Source organism: Prionailurus bengalensis, chromosome B1 (assembly GCF_016509475.1).
Source record: "Prionailurus bengalensis isolate Pbe53 chromosome B1, Fcat_Pben_1.1_paternal_pri, whole genome shotgun sequence".
Classification (NCBI taxonomy): domain Eukaryota; kingdom Metazoa; phylum Chordata; class Mammalia; order Carnivora; family Felidae; genus Prionailurus; species Prionailurus bengalensis.
In genome coordinates this window covers 160,490,786-160,515,205 of record NC_057344.1, presented here as the reverse complement: position 1 = coordinate 160,515,205, position 24,420 = coordinate 160,490,786, and the positions used below count along the sequence as shown (strand labels likewise).

Genomic DNA, 24,420 nt, shown 5'->3' with positions numbered 1-24,420 from the left:
GGTGGAGATTTCAAGAGATTCTAAAGGGTATTTCCGAGCCCTTTAGACTTGAAAGGCGGGTGACAATAGTTCTAAAGAGAACGGTCAAAGCCTGCAGATTTTTTCTTTTAACAGCTCTATTCTCATCCAGGCGCGGCAAGGCTGGGGGGCTACTTCTCTGTTGTTTGTTTACAAAAGAAATCAAGAAAGGGAGCGGGGCTCGCCTCTTTTTTGACCTAAGGACAAGAGTGAGGGGTCGGGAGGATTAGGTGCGGCTCCCCCTAGGCGCGCCCACAGCCCAGCCACGGCCCAGGGCAACCCCCTTCGCCAAGGGGCGGGGCGCGCCGGGCGGCCACGCGCGCGGGCGGCGGGGTGGGCGTGTCCCGCGGGCGCGCGCGGGCGGTGGAGGGGGCGTGTCTCGCGGGCGGCGGCGGCGGCGGCGCGGGCTGGGTGCGCGGCGCAGCCTCCTGTGCTGGAATGTGCGGCTCCCGCGAGCTCGCGGTGCAGCAGAAGAGCAAGCGCCGCCGAGGCCCCGGGCCACAGACCCCGGCGGCGGCGGCGGCGGCAGCGCCTGGGACGGCGTGGCGAGAGCCGGCGGCTTGAGCACTCTCTGTAGTCCCTCTCTTGGGCCTTGCGGGCCTCGACGTCCCCAGCGCCCAACTTTTCCATCCTCCCACTCCCCTCCCCCCGAAACTCCAGCAACAAAGAAAAGTAGTCGGAGAAGGAGCGGCGACTCCGGGTCGCCGGCCCCTCCTCCCCTAGGACGGCCGGTAAGCGCGGCGGAGGGCTGGGGGCTCAGTCGCAGTGGGGGAGGGCCGGCCGGGCGGCGGCGGCGGCGGCGGCGGCGGCGGCGGCAGCGGCAGGGGGAGGGCGCGGAAGGACGCGGAGCGAGGCGCTGTCCAGGGCTGATTTGCAGATACTGCGGCTCCGGCGGCGGCCGCCGCGCCGGGCGGGGGCGGGCGGCCGAGCGGGATCGGGTTACACCGGCGCGGCCTCGGGGCTGGGCCGGGGGCGTCCATGGGGAGCGGCGCGGAGCCAGAACCCCCTCCCCAATCGAGGCCAGGCCGCCGCCTCCGCGCGGGCCCGGGCGCCCCTCGAGTCGAGTCCTGAGGCCAAGGAGCGGAGCTGCTTGAGGCCCTGGTCCTGAAACTTCCTCCCCGTCCTCCTGCTCCCAGGTCCCGCCGCAGCCCCTCGTCGGCCCGCGGCCCTCCCGTCCCCCTCCCTCTCTGGCCTCTCCCTTTCGCCGGAAGGCGCCGTTGAGTGCGGCCGGGCGGGTTGAGTCAGCCCCGCGGCCCGGGCGGTTCCGCCAATGGGGCTGGACAGCGATTTCTGCTCTCGGGCCGCCCCGCCGCCGCGGCCCTCCGCACCCGGCCACCTAGGCGCGCGAGCTGGCGGGGTTGGGGCGCGCGTCCCGCGGGGCGCTGTGGCGGAGTGAGTTCGCAAACTTCCGGGGCGCGGGGGAGGCGGCCAGCGCGCGTGGGGCCCCCCTCCGGCGCTTGGGGCCCGACGCCTCCGGAGGGCGCCCGCGGAGCCTCCCGGGCCCTCGGCGGAGGGCGAGTCCAGGGGCCGTGAGAGGAGCCGGGACGCCGGCAACGCGGTAACTTTCTTCCCTCTACCCAAGACTCGGGGCCCGCAGGCCGGGGAGGGGACAATCCCGAATGGGGAAGATTTGGTCTGGCCCAGCGGCGCCCCGAGTTTGACCACCTTGCCTTTCTTAGTGTTGGGGAGCTCAGGAAAAGCTTCAGGACGAGTGTTGGGGCAACTCCCGCGAGTTGGTGTGTAAATGTGTGCAGTGAGCGGGCCCAGCCGAGAGGAAGCGAGAGCGCCCGAGTTTGCAAAGAGCTGCTTTGTGTTTGGTATTTTGAGAAAATGGCCGAATGCCTATTTCAGTCAGGAATGCCGCCGCCGAGGCAGGCGCTGGTGGCAGCCACACATAGGAATTCGTGCAACACGTTGGGTTTTCGGGCTGTGCTTAGACGGCCTTCCTGACGAACGTTAAAATTCCTTTAGGGGTGGTAGTTAGGGTTCAGGGGGGTATTAGAAAACTCGATTTTGGGTAAATTGCCAAGTAGCCTAGGCTGTTAAGCCCTGGGGCAGCTTTTGCCCTCAGTTTGCTTTCTGTGATGGCATTTGATTCCAACTTTTGGTACGTTGGTTTGTGTTTATGCACCTGGATGAAACGGATTACTTTTTGTATTGGGGTTTGGTTTTATTTTTTGAGTGCTTGTCACTTTACTTTTTTTAATTTGCAAGGCAGCACTCAATTTGAGAATACCACGTTTTAGATTGGAAAGTAATGTGGTTAAGGCGATTTTAAAAGCCCAACATGTTTTCAAGAAGGTGATCTTGTAATGGCTTCCACTAAGCAAGTAGGCCAAGTCAAGCACAATGCGAGAAAGTCGCTGATTGTCCGGTTGAGTTGTACGATTATTAGCGGGGCCTTAAGTTTCTTTATTTTCATTTGTGAAGTTTTGAATACAGGGAGCTTCCTTTTTTCATAGGAGAAAAGGTCTGTAGTTGTTTTTGTTTTTGTTTTTGTTGTTTTTCCCTTTTAAACAGATCTAGTCATTAAAAATAAACTAAGTGTTACTTTTTTACAGTAGTTTATTCTTCTGGAGTTAGTTAAGTTCATCTGAAAGTCAATTCAGTTGACCAATTACTATAGGCTTCTACTTTCCAGACACGTTTGTACTTAATAAATGCATAGTATGGCTTTTTGATTTCTCCCTTTTCTGATTTAGACAAGTAAACCGTTGAAGGGGAAATTGGGAGGACAGCAATTAACTATTCATGTATTAAATTTAAATATAATTTTAGTTAATGTTAAAGATGAAGTTATTTTTTTTCACCAGAAAAATGAAAAGCACTTGAGGGAAGGCATGCCACTGGGTAGGCCAAGTTGATGGATGAGTTATGTCAAACAATTGATAGAATTTTTTGCAGGGATAAGAGAAATTTTTTTGATGACTGCAATAAAATTTGGAATTACAAAAATATTTTAAAGCCTTAATTTTAGCAATTAATGAACCTCATTGAATTTAAAGGTTATATTTGAGAAAATTTTTTTAAGACATGAATGATGTCTTGGATGTTGTGTTTAAACTGGTACTTTGTGGTTTTTGTTTTATTTTGAATTCAGAATACAGTCATGGCCACCCAGGTAATGGGGCAGTCTTCTGGAGGAGGAGGGCTGTTCACCAGCAGTGGCAACATTGGCATGGCTTTGCCTAACGACATGTATGACTTGCATGACCTCTCCAAAGCTGAACTGGCTGCGCCTCAGCTTATCATGTTGGCAAATGTGGCCTTAACTGGGGAAGTAAATGGCAGCTGCTGTGATTACCTGGTTGGTGAAGAAAGACAGATGGCAGAATTGATGCCTGTTGGAGATAACAATTTTTCAGATAGTGATGGAGAAGGACTTGAGGAGTCTGCTGAAATAAAAGGTGAACCCAGTGGACTGGAAAACATGGAACTGGAAAGTTTGGAACTGAGTGTTGTAGAACCACAGCCTGTGTTTGAGGTATCAGCTGCCCCAGAAATTTATAGCTCAAATAAAGATCTTCCTCCTGAAACATCAGGAGCAGAGGACAAATGCAAGAACTTGAAGAGCAAACCCTTTCGCTGTAAACCATGCCAGTATGAAGCAGAATCTGAAGAACAGTTTGTGCATCACATCAGAGTTCATAGTGCCAAGAAATTTTTTGTGGAAGAAAGTGCAGAGAAGCAAGCAAAAGCCAGAGAATCTGGGTCTTCTACCACAGAAGAGGGAGATTTCTCCAAGGGCCCCATTCGCTGTGACCGCTGTGGCTACAATACCAATCGATATGATCACTATACTGCTCACCTGAAACACCACACCAGAGCTGGGGATAATGAGCGAGTTTACAAGTGCATCATTTGCACATACACCACAGTAAGCGAATATCACTGGAGGAAACACTTGAGAAACCATTTTCCAAGGAAAGTATACACATGTGGAAAATGCAACTATTTTTCAGACAGAAAAAATAATTATGTTCAACATGTTCGAACTCATACAGGTAAGAGTACCTTTGTAGTCCATAAGTTCAACTCACTTCTGATAGTCAATTCAGTAAATAGTTAAAAGTAGTACTGCAGAAGGGGGGTCTGTTTTCAAGTCCTGGTTCAGTTATTTGCTATCTTTTTGACCTTGGATAAGTCACTTAACCTTTTTGTGCTTCAGTTACTCTCTCCATGGGGGTAACTATATGGGACTGGAAGACAAGTGAAGAAACACTTATTTGAAAGAATGGGCAAGATAACTATTATCAGTGTTACTGCTAAAATTCGTATTCTAACAACTTGGGATTGATCATTTAGCTAAATTAGACTACTATTTTTTTAGAAGATGTGTTTAGTTGATAGTGAATACATCTAAGATGCAGTATAGTTTCCCGAAGGAATTGAGGACTTAGACAAAAAGGAAAACTCAATGATTAACCCTTGCATAGATCCGTTTAACAGAAACAAGCTTTTTATTTGTTTATTTTTTTAATATTTATTTTTGAGAGAGACAGAGACAGCATGAGCTAGGGAGAGGCAGAGAGAGAGGGAGACACAGAATCCAAAGCAGGCTCCAGGTTCTGAGCTGTTAGCATAGAGCCCAACGTGGGGCCCAACACAGGGCTCAAACCCACAAACTGCGAAATCATGACCTAGGTTGAAGTAGGACGCTTAACCGACTGAGCCAGCCAGGTGCCCTAGCCTTCAGCTTTTTTAAAAAATTTGTTTTGTGGTATTCAGTTCCTACATAGAACAACTTAACTTGTCCCCAAAACATAGGAATGTGAGAAGTTAGTTTTTGAAAGATTGGTGGGATTACCACACTTGAATTCATTAGAAGAAAGCAAACACACATGTGGAAAATGCAGCTATTTTTCAGACAAAAAATAATACTATTCAGCATGTTTGAACTCATACAGGTAAGAGGACCTTTCTAGTTTGTAAGTGTACTCTATCAAAAAAAAATGGAACAATCTTAAAAATACGAAAATTTTCAAATATCCCAAAGAGAATATGAACTTATACCCATTATTATCTGTATTCAACAGTTACCAGTATTTTATCACAGTTGGCAGTTTTTTTTTTAATATCAGCTTTATTGAGATATAGTTCACTACAATGGAATTATCTGTTTAAAGTTACAATTCATTGGTTTTAGTATATTCACAAAAGCTGTGTAACTATCACCACAGTTTTTAGGACATCTTCACCCCAAAAAGAAACCCTATTAGTGGTTGCTCCCCATTTCTCCCCAACACCCCTTAATCATTCACTTTTGAATTGATTTCTAAATCTGTGTAAAGGGTCTTTCTCTCTCTCTCTCTCTCTCTCTCTCTCTCTTTTTTTTTTTAAAGTAAGTTGTAGGCCCAGTGTGGATCCTGAAATCAAGAATTGCATGCCTCCCCAAGTGAGCCAGCTAGGCGCCCTAAGGGGTGTGTCTCTCTCTCTTTTTTAAAAAAATATTTTAGAGAGAGAGGATGTGTGAGTGGGGGGGGGGGGAGAGAGGCAGAAAGAAAGAGAAGAATCTTAGGCAGATTCCATGCTGAGCCCAACGTGAGCTATGTCCCATGACCCTGGGATCATAACCTAAGCTGAAATCAAGAGTAGGTTGCCGAACTGACTGAGGCACCCAGGCTCTCTGAAGTCTCGTTTTTTCAACGTTTATTTATTTTTGGGACAGAGAGAGACAGAGCATGAACGGGGGAGGGGCAGAGAGAGAGGGAGACACAGAATCCGAAACAGGCTCCAGGCTCTGAGCCATCAGCCCAGAGCCTGATGCGGGGCTCGAACTCCCGGACCGCGAGATCGTGACCTGGCTGAAGTCGGACGCTTAACCAACTGCGCCACCCAGGCGCCCCTGAAGTCTCATTTTTTAAGAAAATGTTTGTAAATTATTGGGACTTAATTTTCTCATGTTACATTTTTTGCTAAGAATTGGTACCTTTGAGGACTGATTAGTGGTCTGAACAAAATGGATGGGATAATCTAATATGGTACTCTGGATCACAAATGAAAAGGGGTTGGTGGGATGCTGTTTGCATCAGGTCCCTTTTGCAAGAGTTATCACTCTGCAGGACTGAATCCCACAGGTAGAGCAGGGCACACAGTAGGGAGAAGGAATCGATAGTGCTTTACTGAAGTGGTAGACTTAAAACTTGCAGGTGAAATTCTATTACAAGAAGGATGTCTGCAGCAAGATTTCTAAGCCCCAGGAGATAGCTACTGAATTTAAAGCTTTAAAATCTAGTCAAATAAGAGAATTTGTAGATCTTTTGGAATTTGTTGTAACCTTTGACTATCTCCATACTTTGAAACCATTTTAATTTCAGAATTGAAAAAGTTCAAACATTATAAAATAACGTGGCATAGGAAATGAAAATTACTTGGAACTTCTACCCCATTAAGTACTTAATAGTTTGAATTAAACAGACTAGCCTCATCTACAATGTCTTAAATTCCAGCTAGCATATATACTTCAGCCATAAGTACTTGATATTCATTTAATAATATTTTGAGAACCTTAGGGCTTAATTTAGATTGGCTGTGATCTGTAGAGCTTTCAGGTAGTAACCATGGCATGACTTTAATCTGTATACTTTGATGAACTGTTTTAATTGAGGTATAACTGATGATGAACTTTTACAAATATGTGCACTCCTGATCGCCATATCAGCACCCCAGTGCTTTTGTCTTGATACACTGGGATTTTTTTTGGTCAGTTGTATTTTGCTAATTCATATATTTCCTAAAAAGCTAAAAATGTACGGGGCGCCTGGGTGGCGCAGTCGGTTAAGCGTCCGACTTCAGCCAGGTCACGATCTCGCGGTCCGGGAGTTCGAGCCCCGCGTCAGGCTCTGGGCTGATGGCTCAGAGCCTGGAGCCTGTTTCCGATTCTGTCTCCCCCTCTCTCTCTGCTCCTCTCCCGTTCATGCTCTGTCTCTCTCTGTCCCAAAAATAAAAAAAAAATTAAAAAAAAATAATAAAAAACGTTGAAAAAAATTTAAAAAAAAACTAAAAATGTTTTCAACAATAAATTTAAATTTAAATTTGTCAATTTAAGAATATTTTTAGAACCAAAAAGAAAATGGAGAAAACTGGAAAAGTGTTTCAGTATTTTGTGTGTATTTCCAATTTTTTTGTAAAGTGTTTTAAAAAAATTTTTTTTTTTAACATTTATTTATTGTTGAGAGACAGAGAGAGACAGAGCATGAGCAGGGGAGGGGAAGAGACTGGAGGAGATACAAAATCTGAAGCAGGCTCCAGGCTCTGAGCTGTCAGCACAGAGCCCTATGCTGGGCTTGAACTCACAAACCATGAGATCATGACCTGAGCCCAAGTTGGACGCTTAACCCTACTGAACCACCCAGGTGCCCCCATGTAAAGTGTTTTTTTTAAACAACTCTTTGCCATTTCTTAATTTTTTTGTGTAGTGTTTTATTTTAATCTAATTGCAGTCTAGGTGACTAATTTTTTTTTTAATGTTTATTTATTTTGAGAGCGAGTGCGTGCATGTGTGTGTGTCAGTGGCAGAGAGAATCCCAAGCAGGCTCTGTGCTGGCAGAGGTCATGACCTAAGCTGAAATCAAGAATCGGAGGCTTAACCAACCGAGTGGCCTAGCTGCTCCTTTTTTAAGGGTATATTTTGTATACTGAAGTGTACCACCCACACCTTTTTTTCCACATTAATTTAAGGTTGATTATTTTCACAGAAGGCTAACATTGGTTGTATGTATCTCTCATTTCACATTTTAGTGTTAAACTTGTGTGGTCTCAATGCTTTTTGAAAAGATTCTTTTCTCCTTAATGTCACCTTATTTGTGATTTTTTTAAAAGCATTTTAAAACAGTTTGGTAGTGTATACATTGGAGGATAATATTTTGATTAAAGTCTGAGTATCTGGTGTTAAATGCATGGTTCTGAAGATTTGTATGTATTTATGGAAAAATAAATTCATTTAGTGCTGAAGAGTTAAAAAACGATAGAATCACTTCTCACTTAAGTAGTCTAGTTTTCAGATTCACTTAATAGGTTTCTTCTGTTCTTTATTGAGTGCCCAGTATTAGGTACTTATGCTAATCTTCAGAACAGTCTATTGAGGAATACAAGATAAGTTATAATAGTCCATGTTTACTGAGAGGTAACTGTGAAGTAATGTGCCCAAGGTTAGATACAACTAAGAATCAAAGTTTGATTCTCTTTTTATGGTTAATTATCATGGTGGTGGGCTGAGGATTATTTTTATTTGGGTCTTCAATCAGAAGATTTTTAATTTTGTGTGTTTGATATTTAACCAGTTCACAAATTTTACTTTAAAAGATGACATTTTAACCTTTATTTGTGACTGAAAAATCACTAAGTTTTCTAGAGTAGTTATGTGTATTTTGTAGAATTGAGCAGATAGAAGCAATCTATTCTGTTATAAGGAATTTAAAATAAATTATTCTTAATTGATCCTTTATGTTAATCTATAATGGTATTTAATTTTTCTTCCATTAACTTTTTTTGGTAATAGCTTGATGGAGATACATTTTACATTACCATACAGCTAACTATGGATTGGCCCATTCTGGATGGTTCACATAAATAGAATCATACAGTTAGTATATGGTCCTTTCACTTAGCATAATGTTTTCAAGGTCCATCCATGTTGTATACACAGTACTTGTTTTCCTTCTTTGCCAAATAATATTCTCTTGGAGGGATATACAACATTTAGTTTATCCATTCATCAGTTAGAATATTTGGATTGTTGGGGCACCTGGGTGGCTCAGTCAGTTAAGTGTACAACTTAGGCTCAGGTCATGATATCATGGCTTGTGGTATCACATCGGGCTCTGTACTGACAGCTCAGAGACTGGAGCCTGTATCGGATTCTGTGTCTCCCTCTCTCTCTGCCCCTCCCCCACCCATGCAGTGTCTCTCTGTCTCAAAAATAAACATAAAAAAAAATTAAAAAAAAAAAGAATATTTGGATTGTTTGTTTTTTTGCTTTTGTGAATAATTCTATGAGCATTCATTTGCAAGTTTTTGTGGACATAAGTTTTTATTTCTCTTGGGTATGTACAGTTAACCCTTGAACAATGCAGGGATTAGGGGCACCAACCCCGACGTAGTCAAAAATCTGCATATACCTTTTGACTCCCCCAAAACTTAACCACTAGTAGCCTACTGTTGACCAGACTCCTTGCCAATAACATAAACAGTCGATTAACACGTATTTTGTGTATGTGTTACATACTGTATTATAATAAGCTAGAGAAAACATGTTAAGAAAATCCATGAGGAGGAGAAAATAAATTTACACTACTGTACTGTATTTATTGGGGAAAAAAAAGCACATATAAGCGGACCTGCACAATTCAAGCCCATGTTGTTCAAGGGTCATCTGTGTATACCTGGTAGTGGAGTTGCTAGGCCATATGGTTTTGAGGAGCTGCCAAACTGTTTTCCAAAGTGGCTGCACTATTTTACAATCTCACCAGCAGTGTATGAGTATTCCAATTTTTCCATATCCTAACCAATACTTGATAACATCTGTCATTTTGATTATAGCCATCCTGGTGGGTATGAAATCTTCCATCTCATTGTGGTTTTGATTTGCATTTCTGTCATTGGTAAAGATAGTGTGCATCTTTTCATATACTTGTCATTTATGTATCTTTACAGGAATACGCTCAACATTTTTTTAAAGGTTTTTTTTGGTTTTTTTTGTTTTTTTTTAGTTTATTTATTTTGAGAGAGAGTGTGAACAGGGGAGGGGCAGAGAAGGGATCAAAGGATCTGAAGTGGGCTCTGTGCTGACAGCAGAGAGACTGATGTGGGGCTCAAACTCAGGAACTGTGAGATGTCTGAAGTCGGACACTTACTGAGCCACTCAGGCGCCCTTCAGTTTCTTCATGTGTGTAACGGGGAGTACCTACATCATAAGGTTGTTGCAGAGAGAAAAAGTGTTTAGAATATGCCTGGTACATAGTAAGTGCTCAACAAAGGTTACTTTCATTATCTTTTTTCACGGAGCTGGTTTAAGAAAGAAAATAAAGAGACTTATAAATACAAGGTATTAAGTGTCATGATCGAAGCATGCATTGGGATTATGGAGCCCAGTGCAGAGCCTGCTTAGGATTCATCCCCACCCCCCTCAATAAATAAACTTTAAAAAAAAAAAAGCTCAGTACTGTATGTATATTGTCTATATTGTTAGAATTGTATTTGCCTTATTTACCGTATTTAACCCTAATTATTATATTCTTGCAGGAGAACGCCCATATAAATGTGAACTTTGTCCTTACTCAAGTTCTCAGAAGACTCATCTAACTAGACATATGCGTACTCATTCAGGTTGGTGAGAAATGGGAACTCTTCTATGATTTTTAGTAAACAATTTGTCATGATAAGGAAGTTCTAGACCTGGAACTGGGTCATTATTTATGATTGATTTATTTTTAAAAGCAGTTTATGATTTCTTTTTAATAATTAGAATTAGAGTGAAAAATTGGTGTTGTATTCATATGGAGCTGTATTTATTTTTTTTTTATTTATTTAAAAAAAAATTTTTTTTTTCAACGTTTATTTATTTTTGGGACAGAGAGAGACAGAGCATGAACGGGGGAGGGGCAGAGAGAGAGGGAGACACAGAATCGGAAACAGGCTCCAGGCTCTGAGCCATCAGCCCAGAGTCCGATGCGGGGCTCGAACTCACGGACCGCGAGATCATGACCTGGCTGAAGTCGGATGCTTAACCGACTGCGCCACCCAGGCGCCCCTGGAGCTGTATTTAAATGTAGATTCTTAATAAGGAATCCATAGGTGGAACTCTTGAAACTGGATGTAAATGCACGCATGCACCTTTTCTGGGCAGAGGGTCCTTAATATTCACCAGATCTTCAACTTAATATGACTAATAAAACTTGAACTACTAGCATAGACTAAGGCTATGATACAACCCCTACCTTCTAACCCTCTCCCACCCCAACACAATATAACACCAAATTTCACAGTGTGTGGTTTTCAGGTTACAAGGATTCCTTCTTAACTTCAGTCCTGAACTGTGGGTTTGTCCTCTTTTGAGAGCTGATAGGGCTTCTGTGGGCTGATTTACAAAAGCCAAACTTTAAAGAATAATGGATAATCCAGGATCTCAATTAATTAATTTATAATAGATAAAATGCAGGACTAAAATAGATAATCCAGGTTCTCAGTTTATTAATCTGTAATAGATAAAATGCAGGACTATAAATGCAGTAGATTCGTCCACTCTGGTGACTGAGATAATCATGATCACCAACCAGAATTGGTCTCCATTATCAAGATAGGTAGATGGCAAAATTAAAAAGTAAATGTTAGCTTAGGTAGTCTTGAATGGTTAATTCATTTTGGCTACAGTTGATCCTTGGTGAACTACCACATCTGATCAGAATACCCTACTTCCAAATTTAGAATATATACCCCTGTGGGGAAACTATGCTAAAATCTTCCTGTTAACAAAAGTATACATAGGCCCATCTCCCTTTAATAATTAATTGCCTTAAATTTGTGCTGTCTGGATAGCCACCAGCCTTATGTGGTTGTTGAGCTTGTGAAATGTAGCTAGTTTGAATTGAAATGTATACAATACATAGATGAATTCAAACTGAATAAAAGCATGTAAAATATCTATTTTGGGGTGCCTGTCTGGCTCAGTTAGAAGAGCGTGTGACTCTTGATCTTGGAGTCTTGAGTTTGAGCCCCATGTTGGGTTTAGAGATTACTTAAATAAATAAAACTTTAAAAAATTTTAAATACTGATTACATGTTGACATGACATTGGTTATATTGGGTTAATTTTATCTGTTTTTTACTTTTGTAATGTGACTACTATAAAATTTAAAATTACATATATTGCTTGCATTTTATTTCTCTTGGATATCACTATTTTAAGTCAGTGAGTAACACTTGATTACAGATTCTGACTTGAGCAGCTGCAAAGGGGTCACATAATATACGTGCTAGCTTTTCTTCATCCTACAGGTTTGTCATGTTAATATACTTTGAATGTTCCTTTTAAATCTCCTAAGCTATTAGTTGAGTCACTTAACCAGAAACCTGATTTTATTGCTTTGGGGTACGCCCTGGTTTCATTTTCTAAGGGTAGGTTTGGATGCTCTCTCAGGCTTTGTTGAGGGTAGGCATCATGTTCTTTTGATAGGTGTGATCTAGCCTTTAAATAAAACATTTAAGAATTTTGTATGAGTTAACTCATTTTAGTCTTTTTTAAAAAAACATTTATTTTGAGAGAGACAGCAAGTAGGGGAGGGGCAGAGAGAGGGAGAGAGAATCCCAAGATCGATGCAAGGCTTGATCTCATAAACGGTGAGAGAGAAATCGAGTCAGACACTGAGCCACCTAGCACCCCTCATTTTAGTCTTTATAACTGTACTATCCTGTATAAGTTCTATTACTGTCCCTGTTTTACCAATGGGGAAACTAAACTAACGCTTTGAGGGAATATGGCCATTTTTCCTGTAGAATGACCCCCTTTCTGGATTTGTCTTATTTGCTTTCTCATGGTGTCATATAGTTTTTTCTTTGACCCTGTGCCTTGTATTAATTGTACACTGGAAATTAAATCTGAATGCTTGAATTCTACTTAATGTGTCTCATTTGAAGTCCTATCTGGTTGACCCATTATTAGTGTTGCTGGGTCACTGGATTACAATGATGACAAACTTGTATCTTTTTCATTGAGTCAATAATACTTGTGTCACTGTCTCAGTGTCTGGTGTTTTACACTAGTCAGTAACTTTTGTGTGAGTAATTTTTGTGTTTGTTAGCTGTTGTCTTTTGAATCTCTTCACTATGTTAAAAAAGATGATACTCCTTAGTCGCTGTTATAGTACAGCAAGTATTTTAAAAGTCTCTTAATGAGTCGTAGCTACTATTTTTTTTAATGTTTAAGAGAGAGAGGGAGAGAGAATGCCTTGTGGTTGGCACATAGCCCCATGAGGGCTAGATCCCATGAACTTGTGAGATCACGACCTGAGCTGAAATCAAGTCATGTGCTTACCTGATAAATCCACCCAGGTGTCCCACTACTATTATTATTTTTTAAGATTTTATTTTTCTAAGTAATCTTTACATCCAATGTGGGGCTCAAACTCACAACCCCGAGTTCGAGAGCCGCATGCTCTGCTGGCTGAGGTAGCCAGGCATCCCAGTAGTAGCTATTATTTATTATATGCATGCCAGGCACTGAAAAATTAATCTTAGTACTCCTAAAATACTTAATCCCAGTTTATGGTTTAGGACACAGGTGTAAGATAAATGCTTTATCTAAGGTTGTCATTCCTTTAAATCAGAAGAAGAGCTAAGATTTCGCCTTAAACTGCCTACCCTCCGTTTTCAGTTATCAGCAGTGTTAGAAATTATGGCTCAGAAAATGGCTCAAGAAGCTATAGCATAATGAAATTGAAACCACAGTGTATAGAGAGAGCAGATATTGTCTTTTATTGGATGCCAATGGTTTGAGACTCAAATAGGAAATAGTTTGTTTGTGTATGAGTGTGCAGTTATTTCCAGCAGATCCTATATTTTAATGCTTTTAATAGAAGTTGCCAGTAGCGCTTGTAAGTAAAGTAAGGCTATGTTAGATCAAATTGGGTTGGTAGTTTTTTCTTTTTAATGGATTGCATGGAGTGAATATCTTGGGTGCCTCATCTGTGGCCTGGAGTCTGAACTTTAAGGTCCCCATGGGCATGTTTGTTCCTTGTTCATGTGAGTGTATTTTAGGGAAGAAAACTGTGCTCAGTCTCTTATTTTTGGAAGAGATTAGGCTCTATGGAGTTGGTACATTTTAGCTTCATCTATAGGGTTTGTCTTTTTAGGGCAAAGTAAGAAAGGATCAAAATGTTGATTAGGTGAAAAATTGTTATACTAAATTAATCTAACCTTATCTGGTGTTATTCTCCATTTTATTGGTGTTTCTCCCCAATGGTATTAAAGTGTCATTCACTTGGCTAGTCTTAATTACACTGACATTATATGTTCTCCCTTTCTTATTCTCAGAAATGGTACCATTTCATCCTGGATGAGATACTTCATTCTGGATGAAATACATCTAGTTTGTTTTGTATATGCTGTTACAATATTTGGCTAGTACCCCGTCTTGCTAGCATAGGAGTTCATCTTGAATATTTTTCCATAATGAGTATAATAGATGTTTGTTAAAGGAGATTAACAATTTACCAAGTTCCACTTCCATGTATTACTCTTTTTAAGGTGGAAAAATATTTTATTCAGCAATAAATTTATTTTCCTTTCACCAAGTATTTGATAATTATTATGGAGGCAGTATTTTAATAGCTGGACTTATTTGAAAGATATTGTGGTTTGACAGTCTTCATGAATTCTAGAATAAGCTTTTTCCCTGTTTGCTATTTTATTTTTCCCCTCATTAAAAAAAATATTTATTTAAATTCAAGTTAGTTAACATACAGTGTAGTACTGGTTTCAGAAGTAGAACTCAGTGATTCATCACTTACATACAACACCCAGTGCTTATCCCAAGTGCCCTCCTTGATGCCCATCACCTATCTAGCCCATCATCCCCCACCCACCTCCCCACCAGCAATCCTCAGTTTGTTGTCTGTATTTAAGAGTCTTAGGGTTTGCCTCCCTCTCTGCTTTTTATCTTATTTTTCTTTCCCTTCCCCTGTGTTCTTCTGTTGTATTTCTTAAATTCCACATATGAGTGAAATCATATGATATTTGTCTTTTTTCTCATTTTAACATGTCATGTCAAATTCAACTTACTATGCAGTTTGGGGTTTTGTTGTCAGTAAACATTTTTTATTGAAATATAGTTGATATATAATGTTATGTTAATTTCAGGTGTATAGAATAAATTTTTAAACAGTATTATATTGAGGTTCAATTTACACATGTGAAAATGCATACATGTATCTGAAGTGTACAGGTCAGTGACTTCACATGGTTTCTCCTGTTTGACTGCCACCTGGAGGAAGAACTGAAACATTTCTACACCCTCAGAAAAGTTTTCCCCTTACCCTTTCCAGTCAGTACTCCCTCATAGTCTATCTACCCCCAACTGATACTCTGACTTCTATCAAAAAGATTACTGTAATATTTTTCTATAAAATGTTTTTGACATTCATCCCATGCTGCTTTATCAGAACTTTGTTTTTATTGCTGGGTAGTAATCAATTGTGTACCTCAGTACTCTCTAATTAAAAGTCCCTTGTGGGGTGCCTGGGTGAGGTTAAGCATCTGACTTCGGCTCAGGTCATGAACTAGTGGTTTGTGGGTTCAAGCCCTACATTGGGCTCTGTGCTGACAGCTCAGAGCCTGGAGCCTGCTTCAGATTCTGTGTCTCCCTCTCTCTCTGTTCCTTTCCCGCTCTTACTCTGTCTCTGTCAAAAATAAATAAAGGTTATAAAGTATAAAGGTCCCTTGCTATTCTTTCCAGATTCTTGATAAAAACGTGTAAAGCATATAAAAAAACTTTCCCCTTTTGAATTTGCTGTATACCTTTAAGTTAATTTGGGAAGAATAAAATAGGCATCTGATACATATATAAAGATGAAAAACAGATAAATATTATTAGAATTGGAAAGGAATTAAGTTAAAATCATTGATACAAGGCAAAAATTTTTATTTACCTAGGTACTAATAAACTATAAAGTTTTGATGACTAAATCTTCTAATACAAGCAAGATTTAATGTCAAGAAAATAAAACTGAGGGGAAGGAATGGAGCAAGTAAACTTTGCCATCAAAATTTAAACAGATTTTTATGAACTCCCTTTCTCTGACCATTTCATATGTAGAGGCTAGCACTTTGATGCTTGCTATGTAAATACCCTTATTAGTTAGGAGTTATACAATGGCGATATTTCTATTAGCACAAATGTTTTCATAAAAAGATAAACTTCATTCATCAGCTATTAGAAGTAGGGTTTAAATGGAAAAGAAGATAGAGGTGTCTGGGTGACTCAGTTAAGCGTCTGACTCTTGATTTTGGCTCAGGTCAATCTCCTGGTCGTGAGATTGAACCTCAAGTTGGGCTCTGCACTCACAGCGCAGGGCCTGCTTGGGATTCTCTCTCTCTCTCTCTCTCTCTCTCTCTCTCTCTCTCTCTCTCTTTTTCTTTTTTTCACTCTCTCACTCTCCCTCTCTTTCTCTCTCAAAATAAATAAATAAACTTAAAAAAATGGAAAGGTAGGATAAACACATGAATCTTGCCTTTTGTTTATCCATACTAAATTACCAGTTCTGAAAGCGATGATTTATAGGTAATGTATTTGGACTGCTTGACTCTTTGCTCCAGACTAAGTGCTTTATATAGATTAAATTATTTATAGCTCACAGCACTTAAAGTATTTTACAGATAAGGACATTGAACCTTACAGTTTTCAGTACATTGCTTAATATCTCAGTGAGTTGGAAAAGAGCCCATATTTATTTGATCTCCCAGATAGTCTCATTCTAGAAAAAGTTCTTTTTTTTTTAATAGTTTATATATTTATTTTGAGAGAGTATGAGTGGGGAAGGGGCAGAGAGAGAGGGAGAAAGAGAATCCCAAGCAGGCTCCACACTGTCAATGCGGTGCCCAGTGTGGGGCATCATCCCATGAACTGTGAGATCATGACCTGAGAAGAAGTCAAAAGTGGACTCTTAACCAACTGAATGACCCAGGTGCCCTTCTAGAAGAAATCCTTAACCATTATGTCACCTGTCTTTCCCTATTCTGTGTCTATATATGTTAAGCAAATGTTTATCTCCACTGAGGTCATTTATGGAGAGGACAAGAAAGGGCCAAGTAATGCAGCATGTTGTAGAAACCTCTATTTATGAATCTCTTAGTGGACTAATGTGGAAAATGAGTTGTCCAATTAGCTATATAGCCAATCTGATATACCTGGATAAGTTTTTGTTTTTGTGATTATTTTTATCATCAGACATTTTTTTAATCATGTAAAGCTTACCATGGTTTTACTTAATGTCTGAGAAATTTGCTTTATGAAAAAATTAGATTTGCTATGAATTTGATAATGTTTGAGAGATGAATTTTCATAAATGTCAATTTCCATTTTTCTACTATGCATTCCATTGGACCAGTGGGGTATGGATACCATTTGGTAATATTTACTAGAGTGTGATCTAGATGGGTATGTATTCAGGTAGAATGTGTTAATCTTACACCTTTAATTTGGGGGTGGGGGTGGTTTTGGTTTTGTATGTACCTGTGATCTGTGATCATGACTTTCTTCAATTATTTTACATACCATATCTATTTGTATGCCCTTTCTCATTTATGTAGTTTCTTTGCTCGTTTGTTAGAAGAAGGTAGGGAAAAATTAAGAAAAGGTTTCTGGCTTTACTATATTTTTGCTTTAAAATAACACTTCTGGCTGGAAGAATTTGCTGAGTGAAACTTTACTTTTGCAGGGATGGACAAAAGAGTTAAATTTAAAGAAAAGGCCTTTTGCTCCCTGAGGCCAAAACTTTTGTTTTACAACTTCTACATGGAAGATCTGGGAATATAGCCTGGAGTGTAAGATCTTTCTTCTGAAGTCTCAAGATTTATCTTCAGAATGGATGGGAATTTTATATTCTGCTCCATTATACATTTGTTTTAACTGAACATAAAACATTTAAAATTATCTTTTCTCTTTGAGTGCCCTTGTCCCAAAATTCACATCCAGAACCCAACTAACTTGCCAATAATTGTTGTGTACTTCTTGATGAATTGCTGTTCTCGTATAGTGTTTGAGAGCTCTAGCTTCATGAACTTTTTAGAAGATGATGCTTAAATGAGATCATTGTTCCTGCATTTGGTGTGAGAATTAATGTCAAGGGGTAGAGAAAAGATCTACAAATAAATATGGTAAATGTAAAGTGCATGATACAGTCTTTTCAATGAATAGTTTTTGTGTGTGTTTTTTAAACATATATCCAATTCCCTATATTTTAATAAAAACTTGAATTCATTTCTTAATCTCTGTCCTCTCTAACATCTCTTGTTTACCTTTAGGTGAGAAGCCATTTAAATGTGATCAGTGCAGTTATGTGGCCTCTAATCAACATGAAGTAACCCGCCATGCAAGACAGGTTCATAATGGGCCTAAACCTCTTAACTGTCCACATTGTGACTACAAAACAGCAGATAGAAGTAACTTCAAAAAACATGTAGAGCTACATGTGAATCCACGGCAGTTCAATTGTCCTGTATGCGACTATGCAGCTTCTAAGAAGTGTAATCTGCAGTATCATTTCAAATCTAAGCATCCTACTTGTCCTAATAAAACAATGGATGTCTCAAAAGTGAAACTAAAGAAAACCAAAAAGCGAGAGGCTGACTTGCCTGATAACAACATTACCAATGAAAAAACAGAAATAGAACAGACAAAAATAAAGGGGGATGTGGCTGGAAAGAAGAATGAAAAGTCTGTAAAAGTGGAGAAAAAAGATAATGTTTCAAAAGAGAAAAAGTCTTGTAGTAATGCTTCAATCCAAGTGACTACCAGAACTCGCAAATCAGCAATGGAAACTAAAGAAATGGATGTGCACACAGGAAATAATTCAGAAGCAACCTGTAAAACCAAGAAAGGCAAAAGGAAGATGGAAGCTGAAGCCCATCCCTTACAAGATCCTGTTAACGAGGAGGAACCTGTGACAAAAAAGAAAAAGAAGGCAGAAAGCAAATCCAAAAATAATCAGGAAGTGCCAAAAGGTGACAACAAAGTAGAGGAGAATAAAAAGCAAAATACCTGCATGAAAAAAAGTACAAAGAAGAAAACTCTGAAAAATAAGTCAAGTAAAAAAAGCAGCAAGCCTGCTCAGAAGGAGGTTGCTCAGAAAGGGCCTGCTCAGACGGAGCCTTCTCCCAGGGGGCCTGCGCAGACGGAGCCTTCTCCCAGGGGGCCTGCACAGACAGAGCCTTCTCCCAGGGGGTCTGCTCAGACAGAGCCTTCTCCCAGGGGGCCTGTGCAGATGGAGCCTTCTCCCAGGGGGCCTGCTCAGACGGAGCCTTCTCCCAGGGGGCCTGCTCAGACGGAGCCTTCTCCCAGGGGGCCTGCACAGACAGAGCCTTCTCCCAGGGGGCCTGCTCAGACGGAGCCTTCTCCAAGGGGGCCTGGGCAGACGGAGCCATCTCCTGTCCCAGAGCCTGCTCAGACGGATATGGGTCAGAGAGAGCTGCCTCCTGCCACAGAGCCTGCTCCGACAGAGTCCCCTCCTTCTGTGGGGTCTGCTCAGATGGAGGTAGTTCAGACGGAGCCTCCTCCCACAGAGCCTCCTCTTCACATGGAACCAATTCCCAAAAAGTCTCCTCGAAAAGATAATAAAAAGGAAAAGTCCCACACACAGAGTGAAATGGCACAGAAGGAGCAAGTCCTTATTGAAGTTGGCTTAGTGCCTGTTAAAGATAGCCAGCTTCTAAAGGAAAGTGTGGGTGCGAGAGATCTCTTACCACCATCAACACCACTGCCAAAGGAAAACTTAACAGAAGAGGAGTCAAAAGACCAAAAATTATTCACCGAAGACGAAGGAAATAAAGAAGCCCCTCTTCAAAAAGAAGTAAAAGAGGCAGATAAAAGTCTAGCTGGTGTTGCTGCTATTATCAATGAATCTGCTAATATTTCATCCTCTGAACAAAACTTGAATATGCCAGAGGGTGAAACTTTAGATGGTAAGTGTCAGGCTGGCGCAATGCTTTGTGAAATGGAAATGGACACTGATGAGAACAAAACAGAGAATCCCCCTGGCAAAGACTCAGCAGTTGAAGAACAAATGTCACCACTGCTGCTTCCCCTAGCAATAGAAAACCATGAAGCAGTGTCCAAAACTACTGCGACATCACCTCCTGTCACCACGGCAGTAAATGAGTCTCAGGAAATGGATGAAGACGAAGGCATCCATAGTCATGATGGAAGTGATCTAAGTGACAACATGTCAGAGGGTAGTGATGATTCTGGATTGAATGGGGCCCGGCCAGTTCCACAAGAAACCAGCAGGAAAAATGCTAAGGAGACCTTGGCAGGCAAAGTGGCTGAGGGAGATTTTGTTTGTATCTTCTGTGATCGTTCTTTTCGAAAGGAAAAAGATTATAGCAAGCACCTCAATCGCCATTTGGTTAATGTATACTTCCTTGAAAAAGCAGCTAAAGGGCAGGAGTAATTAAACGTAGGATAAGGCTTCAGTTCTTAGTTTATAAGATCTATTACATTTAATATTCATTTATAGTTATAGACAACGTTTTATTTTTTAAATTGCTTTAATTAGTGTCCAATGTTGATTTTTAAGTGGCACTCTTTTCCTTAGGACTCTGTACACCTATTGATGGGTAAATTTTAGCATATCCAAGGAAGTTAGTGTACTAAACCAGCAGACTCCTAAATCTGTTAGTTTATACATTTAATTGAAATGAGAAGGCCAAGGTGGTATTGTAGCATTCCGTTGCTTTGTCTGGCTGTAATTTGTCACTTTTCTCGCCATGTCTGTCTTCTTGTTTCACTTTAGTGTTTTCTTAGTTCCTGGTTTAGCGCTATAAAAATTGGCATACGTAAATAGCAAATTACTTGAAAAATTTGCCTGCTTTATATAAAGTTAGCACTTTAAAATTTTTTTAGAGATGAGAAGAGACAGTTAAATTGAAGAAAAATTCTCCCAACAGTGGACATTGTATCAGTCCAGGTATTTACTTCCTGAATTTTGATCAATATTTCTTATTTGTGTGTGTTAATTGTCATAAAAACAATGATTTTGGTGTGTGTGGTTTTTTGGGTTTTTTGTTTTTGTTTTTGGTTTGTTTTTTTTTTTTTTTGGTGCTTTAATGGCTTAAGATGTTGCACATTGTTGTTTTTTTTTAACCTATGCAGTTCAATTTTTTTCTAGAAATAGCATTTGTGTTGAACAGTAACACTTTATACATATATATGCATGTTTATTTTGTCCTCTTTGGAGGGATGCTTTTAGTCTTGTTTGCAAAAGGGCAGTTTTCCTTTTCCTTTGCTGCAATTGTCTTTTTTGCAGAATATGTGTGCAAATTTGTGAGCAAATGAAACATGCAGGTTCAATCCATTGATTTTGAATTTCACATCTTATATCTATGCCAGAATCTGTATTTCACATAAGTTATTTATTTTAAATGGATGTAGTGAATTCACAGCTCTCATTTTGACCTGTACAAGAAACAAACCACTAGGCTCTATATTGAACAGATTTTTATCTCAGAAACCAACCATAAGTGAAAATTTTTGGCTTGTTTTAGTATAGCTACTTCCTAAATGTTCAGTGTTAAGTCATATCTTTGAGGAAAACCTTTTTACATAGATGGTTGGTGTCCATATGGCTACTTGGCTGAATAAAGAACTGAAAGTGATATTTGGAAACTGCAAACCTGGAATTAGGAGACATAATTACTCTTTCAAGTTATACAGAATATCAGTTGTGAGAGTCCAAAGCCATAGCAATTACACAGGAAACCTAGGTGGAGAGAAGTAGTATGAGTGCTGGGAGACCAGCTGCTACTTACTTCCTATGAATACAGTGCAAAAGGCAGGTGAAACTTAAGTACAGTCCAGATTTTAAAAATCACACTTTCTCAGGGATCTCCACAAACTAGTGGGTGTCCTGGCTGTCTCTGACAGCCTCTTTCTACAGGTGAGGCCTCAAATGAATTGCAGCTATCCTGGTGTTCCCATGGGGGCACTTTGTATGAAGAAAGAGTGTACTCCCAAACTTTTTTGGTAGGTTCTTTGGCCAGTTGCCAAAGAATATGAAAGAATCCAACATTGGATTTTTCTTGCTGATAGCAATTATTCATTACAGTAAAAGTGTGATCCCAATAGGGAATCTTGAACAGTGCTGATCCTCCCATGTTCTGTTCTGAAATAACCACTTTCTATGTCATTTATTTTCTTTTATCTGATGATCTCTTTGAGGCAGGTTTCAGAGTTTGGCAATGCAACATGAAAGATTAGGAAAAGCATTGATGAAGTGTGGGTGGAAAACTTGTTAAAAATCTGAGAGTGAAGTTTGAGTTAAAAGACATTTGAACTCGGAATTGACTGGGAGGCCAAAGATTTAAAGAAGAGAAGATTCTCTCAAGACATGAGGAGTAAGTTGTGTGTTAATGGTGTGTGTTTTGTGTGCATGAATGGGAATTTGTAAATGATGTTGAATTCTAGGTGAATTCATGGCTCCGACAATCATTGTCAACAGAAGATCAAGCTGCAAATATTTATGTTTTAAAACTTAAATTATAAAGCTAGTTAAATCTTTCTAACAACTAGTTTTAATGTTCATGGGTACATTTTATGTAAGTTACCTTTTACATTATATATGAAAAGACTCATGTTAAGTACAGATTGGAGATTGGGAATCAGTTTGGGGAAAGTTTTGTGGATTCTTTCATGCTACAAAAGAAAACAATTAGACTTCTAGGGAATTGGACAAATTTTCTTACCTAGTTTTTAAGACTAGAATGGTAAAAACAAAAATATGAAGGAAATTAAAACCCCTTATTATTAAATTGATCTGTGAAAACATTGTTACTGGAAATTGAGTGGGACTTGAGGCCTTTCTTCCAGAAAACAAGGACTTGATTGTCAGGCCTATATTAGGTTCTGAACTTTAATGCCATGTATTTGTACTTGTTAAAAATTGTTTCAATGAAAAATATATTAGTAATATGAACTTCTGGTCTAGTTGGGAGTTCTTCCATTTGAAAAATGTGATATTTGCATGGAACTGTTTGAATCTTTGTTTTCTCAGTTTCCCCTCCACTGGATAGAATTGAAACTAGAATTTTCCCTTTTGTTAAAGGAATAAAAAGTGAACATGTTATTTGTAAATTGATGTTTAGTAACTATAGAGATAAACTTGAAATGCTAGAATACATTATAAGCCTAATCCTAGGTAGTCTTATGAAAATGTATCTCTTTTATCTATCTTTTGAACCTATATTCACATTGGTCTTCAAGATATCTTAAGTTATATTTTTTCCTCTTTTCAGAGCTGCTTCTTTGGGGCTACTTTTTTAAATTGAGGTGTAATTCATAAGGGGCTACCTTTCTGATAAGGTTTCTTATAACTATGGTTGGATGTTTTGCTCTAGTCTTCCAAGAAGGGCCATTTTATTTTTTAGAGTTGCTTCTACGGTCATGTGGTCTTTAACTTTGGGGACTATTTTGAATATAAGTGCTAATGCAGGTAAATTTAAACCCAAGTAGACCTCATCACATGTCACCCCATGAATGTTGACAATGGAAGGAATACCTTGCCTGTAGTATAATATCAGTTCTGGACTGAAAAGCTGGGGAAGAAACTTAATTTTCTTTTTTGCATAAATCAGAAAAACAGCTAGTGTGCAGTTTCCTTGTTGACCTCAGCAGATGAACTGAGCTGATAGTGTTAATTCAGATTGAAGAAATTATCTGAATCTTGGTTTGTGTAGACTTACAATCTACATGCAATATTAACTAAATCAGATAGCTTTTACATTTTCACGTGTGTGCATAGGCTCTCCCCACCCTTTTCAACATCCACTAGTTAATTGATCGTTTTAAACTGGCATTGAAACATTACAACAATGTTTTGTTGCACCAATTTTATAAACTTTTACAGTGCAATACGTGTTATTTTTCCGAGACAAACCAAAGGTTAATTTCTCAAGGTTCTTGCTGCCTGCTTTAGCAGCATTTGATGGGAGGATCTTTTATATACATTTATGATAGATGAAAAATAAACCAGATTGCAAATCTTTTTTTTTTTTTTTTTTAAATGCTTAAACCATGTACCAAGTTTTTGGTCCAAATTGTGTAGGATAAGTTAAACTTAAATTGCATTCTATTAACCAATATGAGTGTATTTCTGTAAGCATAGTTATGTTGAAATAAAGTTTTAAAAAGCATCTTATGCCTTTGTTTATTATTGGTACATCAAGTATTGAAGAACCAAATTTGTTTTGCTGTAATTGCAAGTATATTAATTCCAAAACTATTACGTCTGATAGCCCGTGGTAGGTAGAAAGGTCATGGCAGTCTGTTTGGGGTAACAATCCAGTGGGTAGTAGTCCAAAGCATATCTTTCCTAAATGGTGCTTTCTCAGAGATGGTCATCAGGAAGTAACAACCTAAAGACAATTCATAGTAGGTTTTACATAGTAATTACTTCCCAACCCTTAACAGTTTTATCCTTTCTCAGTAGTAGCAGGCCTGGTGTTAGTATATTTTGACTCATAATTAAAAAGATGCATTGAAGGGAAAATAAGTTGAATTACACTGAGTGTTGACAGCCAGGGTACCATTTTAAGAATTTTACTGTGTTTAGCGGAGCCCTGAGAAGAAAATGAAACTCAAGGGAAAGTGATAAGCCATGTTCTTAATAAGAGTCTGCTTTTTTTGTTAATGGAAAAACA

General features: G+C 39.6%; 1 protein-coding gene across 2 annotated transcripts; it reads left to right on the top strand.

The window, feature by feature from the left end:
- The first annotated feature begins 382 nt into the window (after nt 1-382).
- REST (RE1 silencing transcription factor) lies at nt 383-23,913 on the top strand. Of its 2 annotated transcripts, none has more exons than XM_043604226.1 (4): nt 383-749; nt 3,119-4,022; nt 10,261-10,344; nt 18,034-23,913. In XM_043604226.1, the coding sequence occupies exons 2-4, from the start codon at nt 3,128-3,130 to the stop codon at nt 20,175-20,177; spliced, it is 3,123 nt and encodes a 1,040-aa protein (XP_043460161.1). In that variant the 5' UTR covers nt 383-749; nt 3,119-3,127; the 3' UTR covers nt 20,178-23,913. The 2 variants fall into 2 exon arrangements, with proteins under 2 accessions (XP_043460161.1, XP_043460170.1); XM_043604235.1 differs by lacking the exon at nt 383-749 and adding an exon at nt 1,433-1,576.
- The last annotated feature ends 507 nt before the right edge of the window (nt 23,914-24,420 follow it).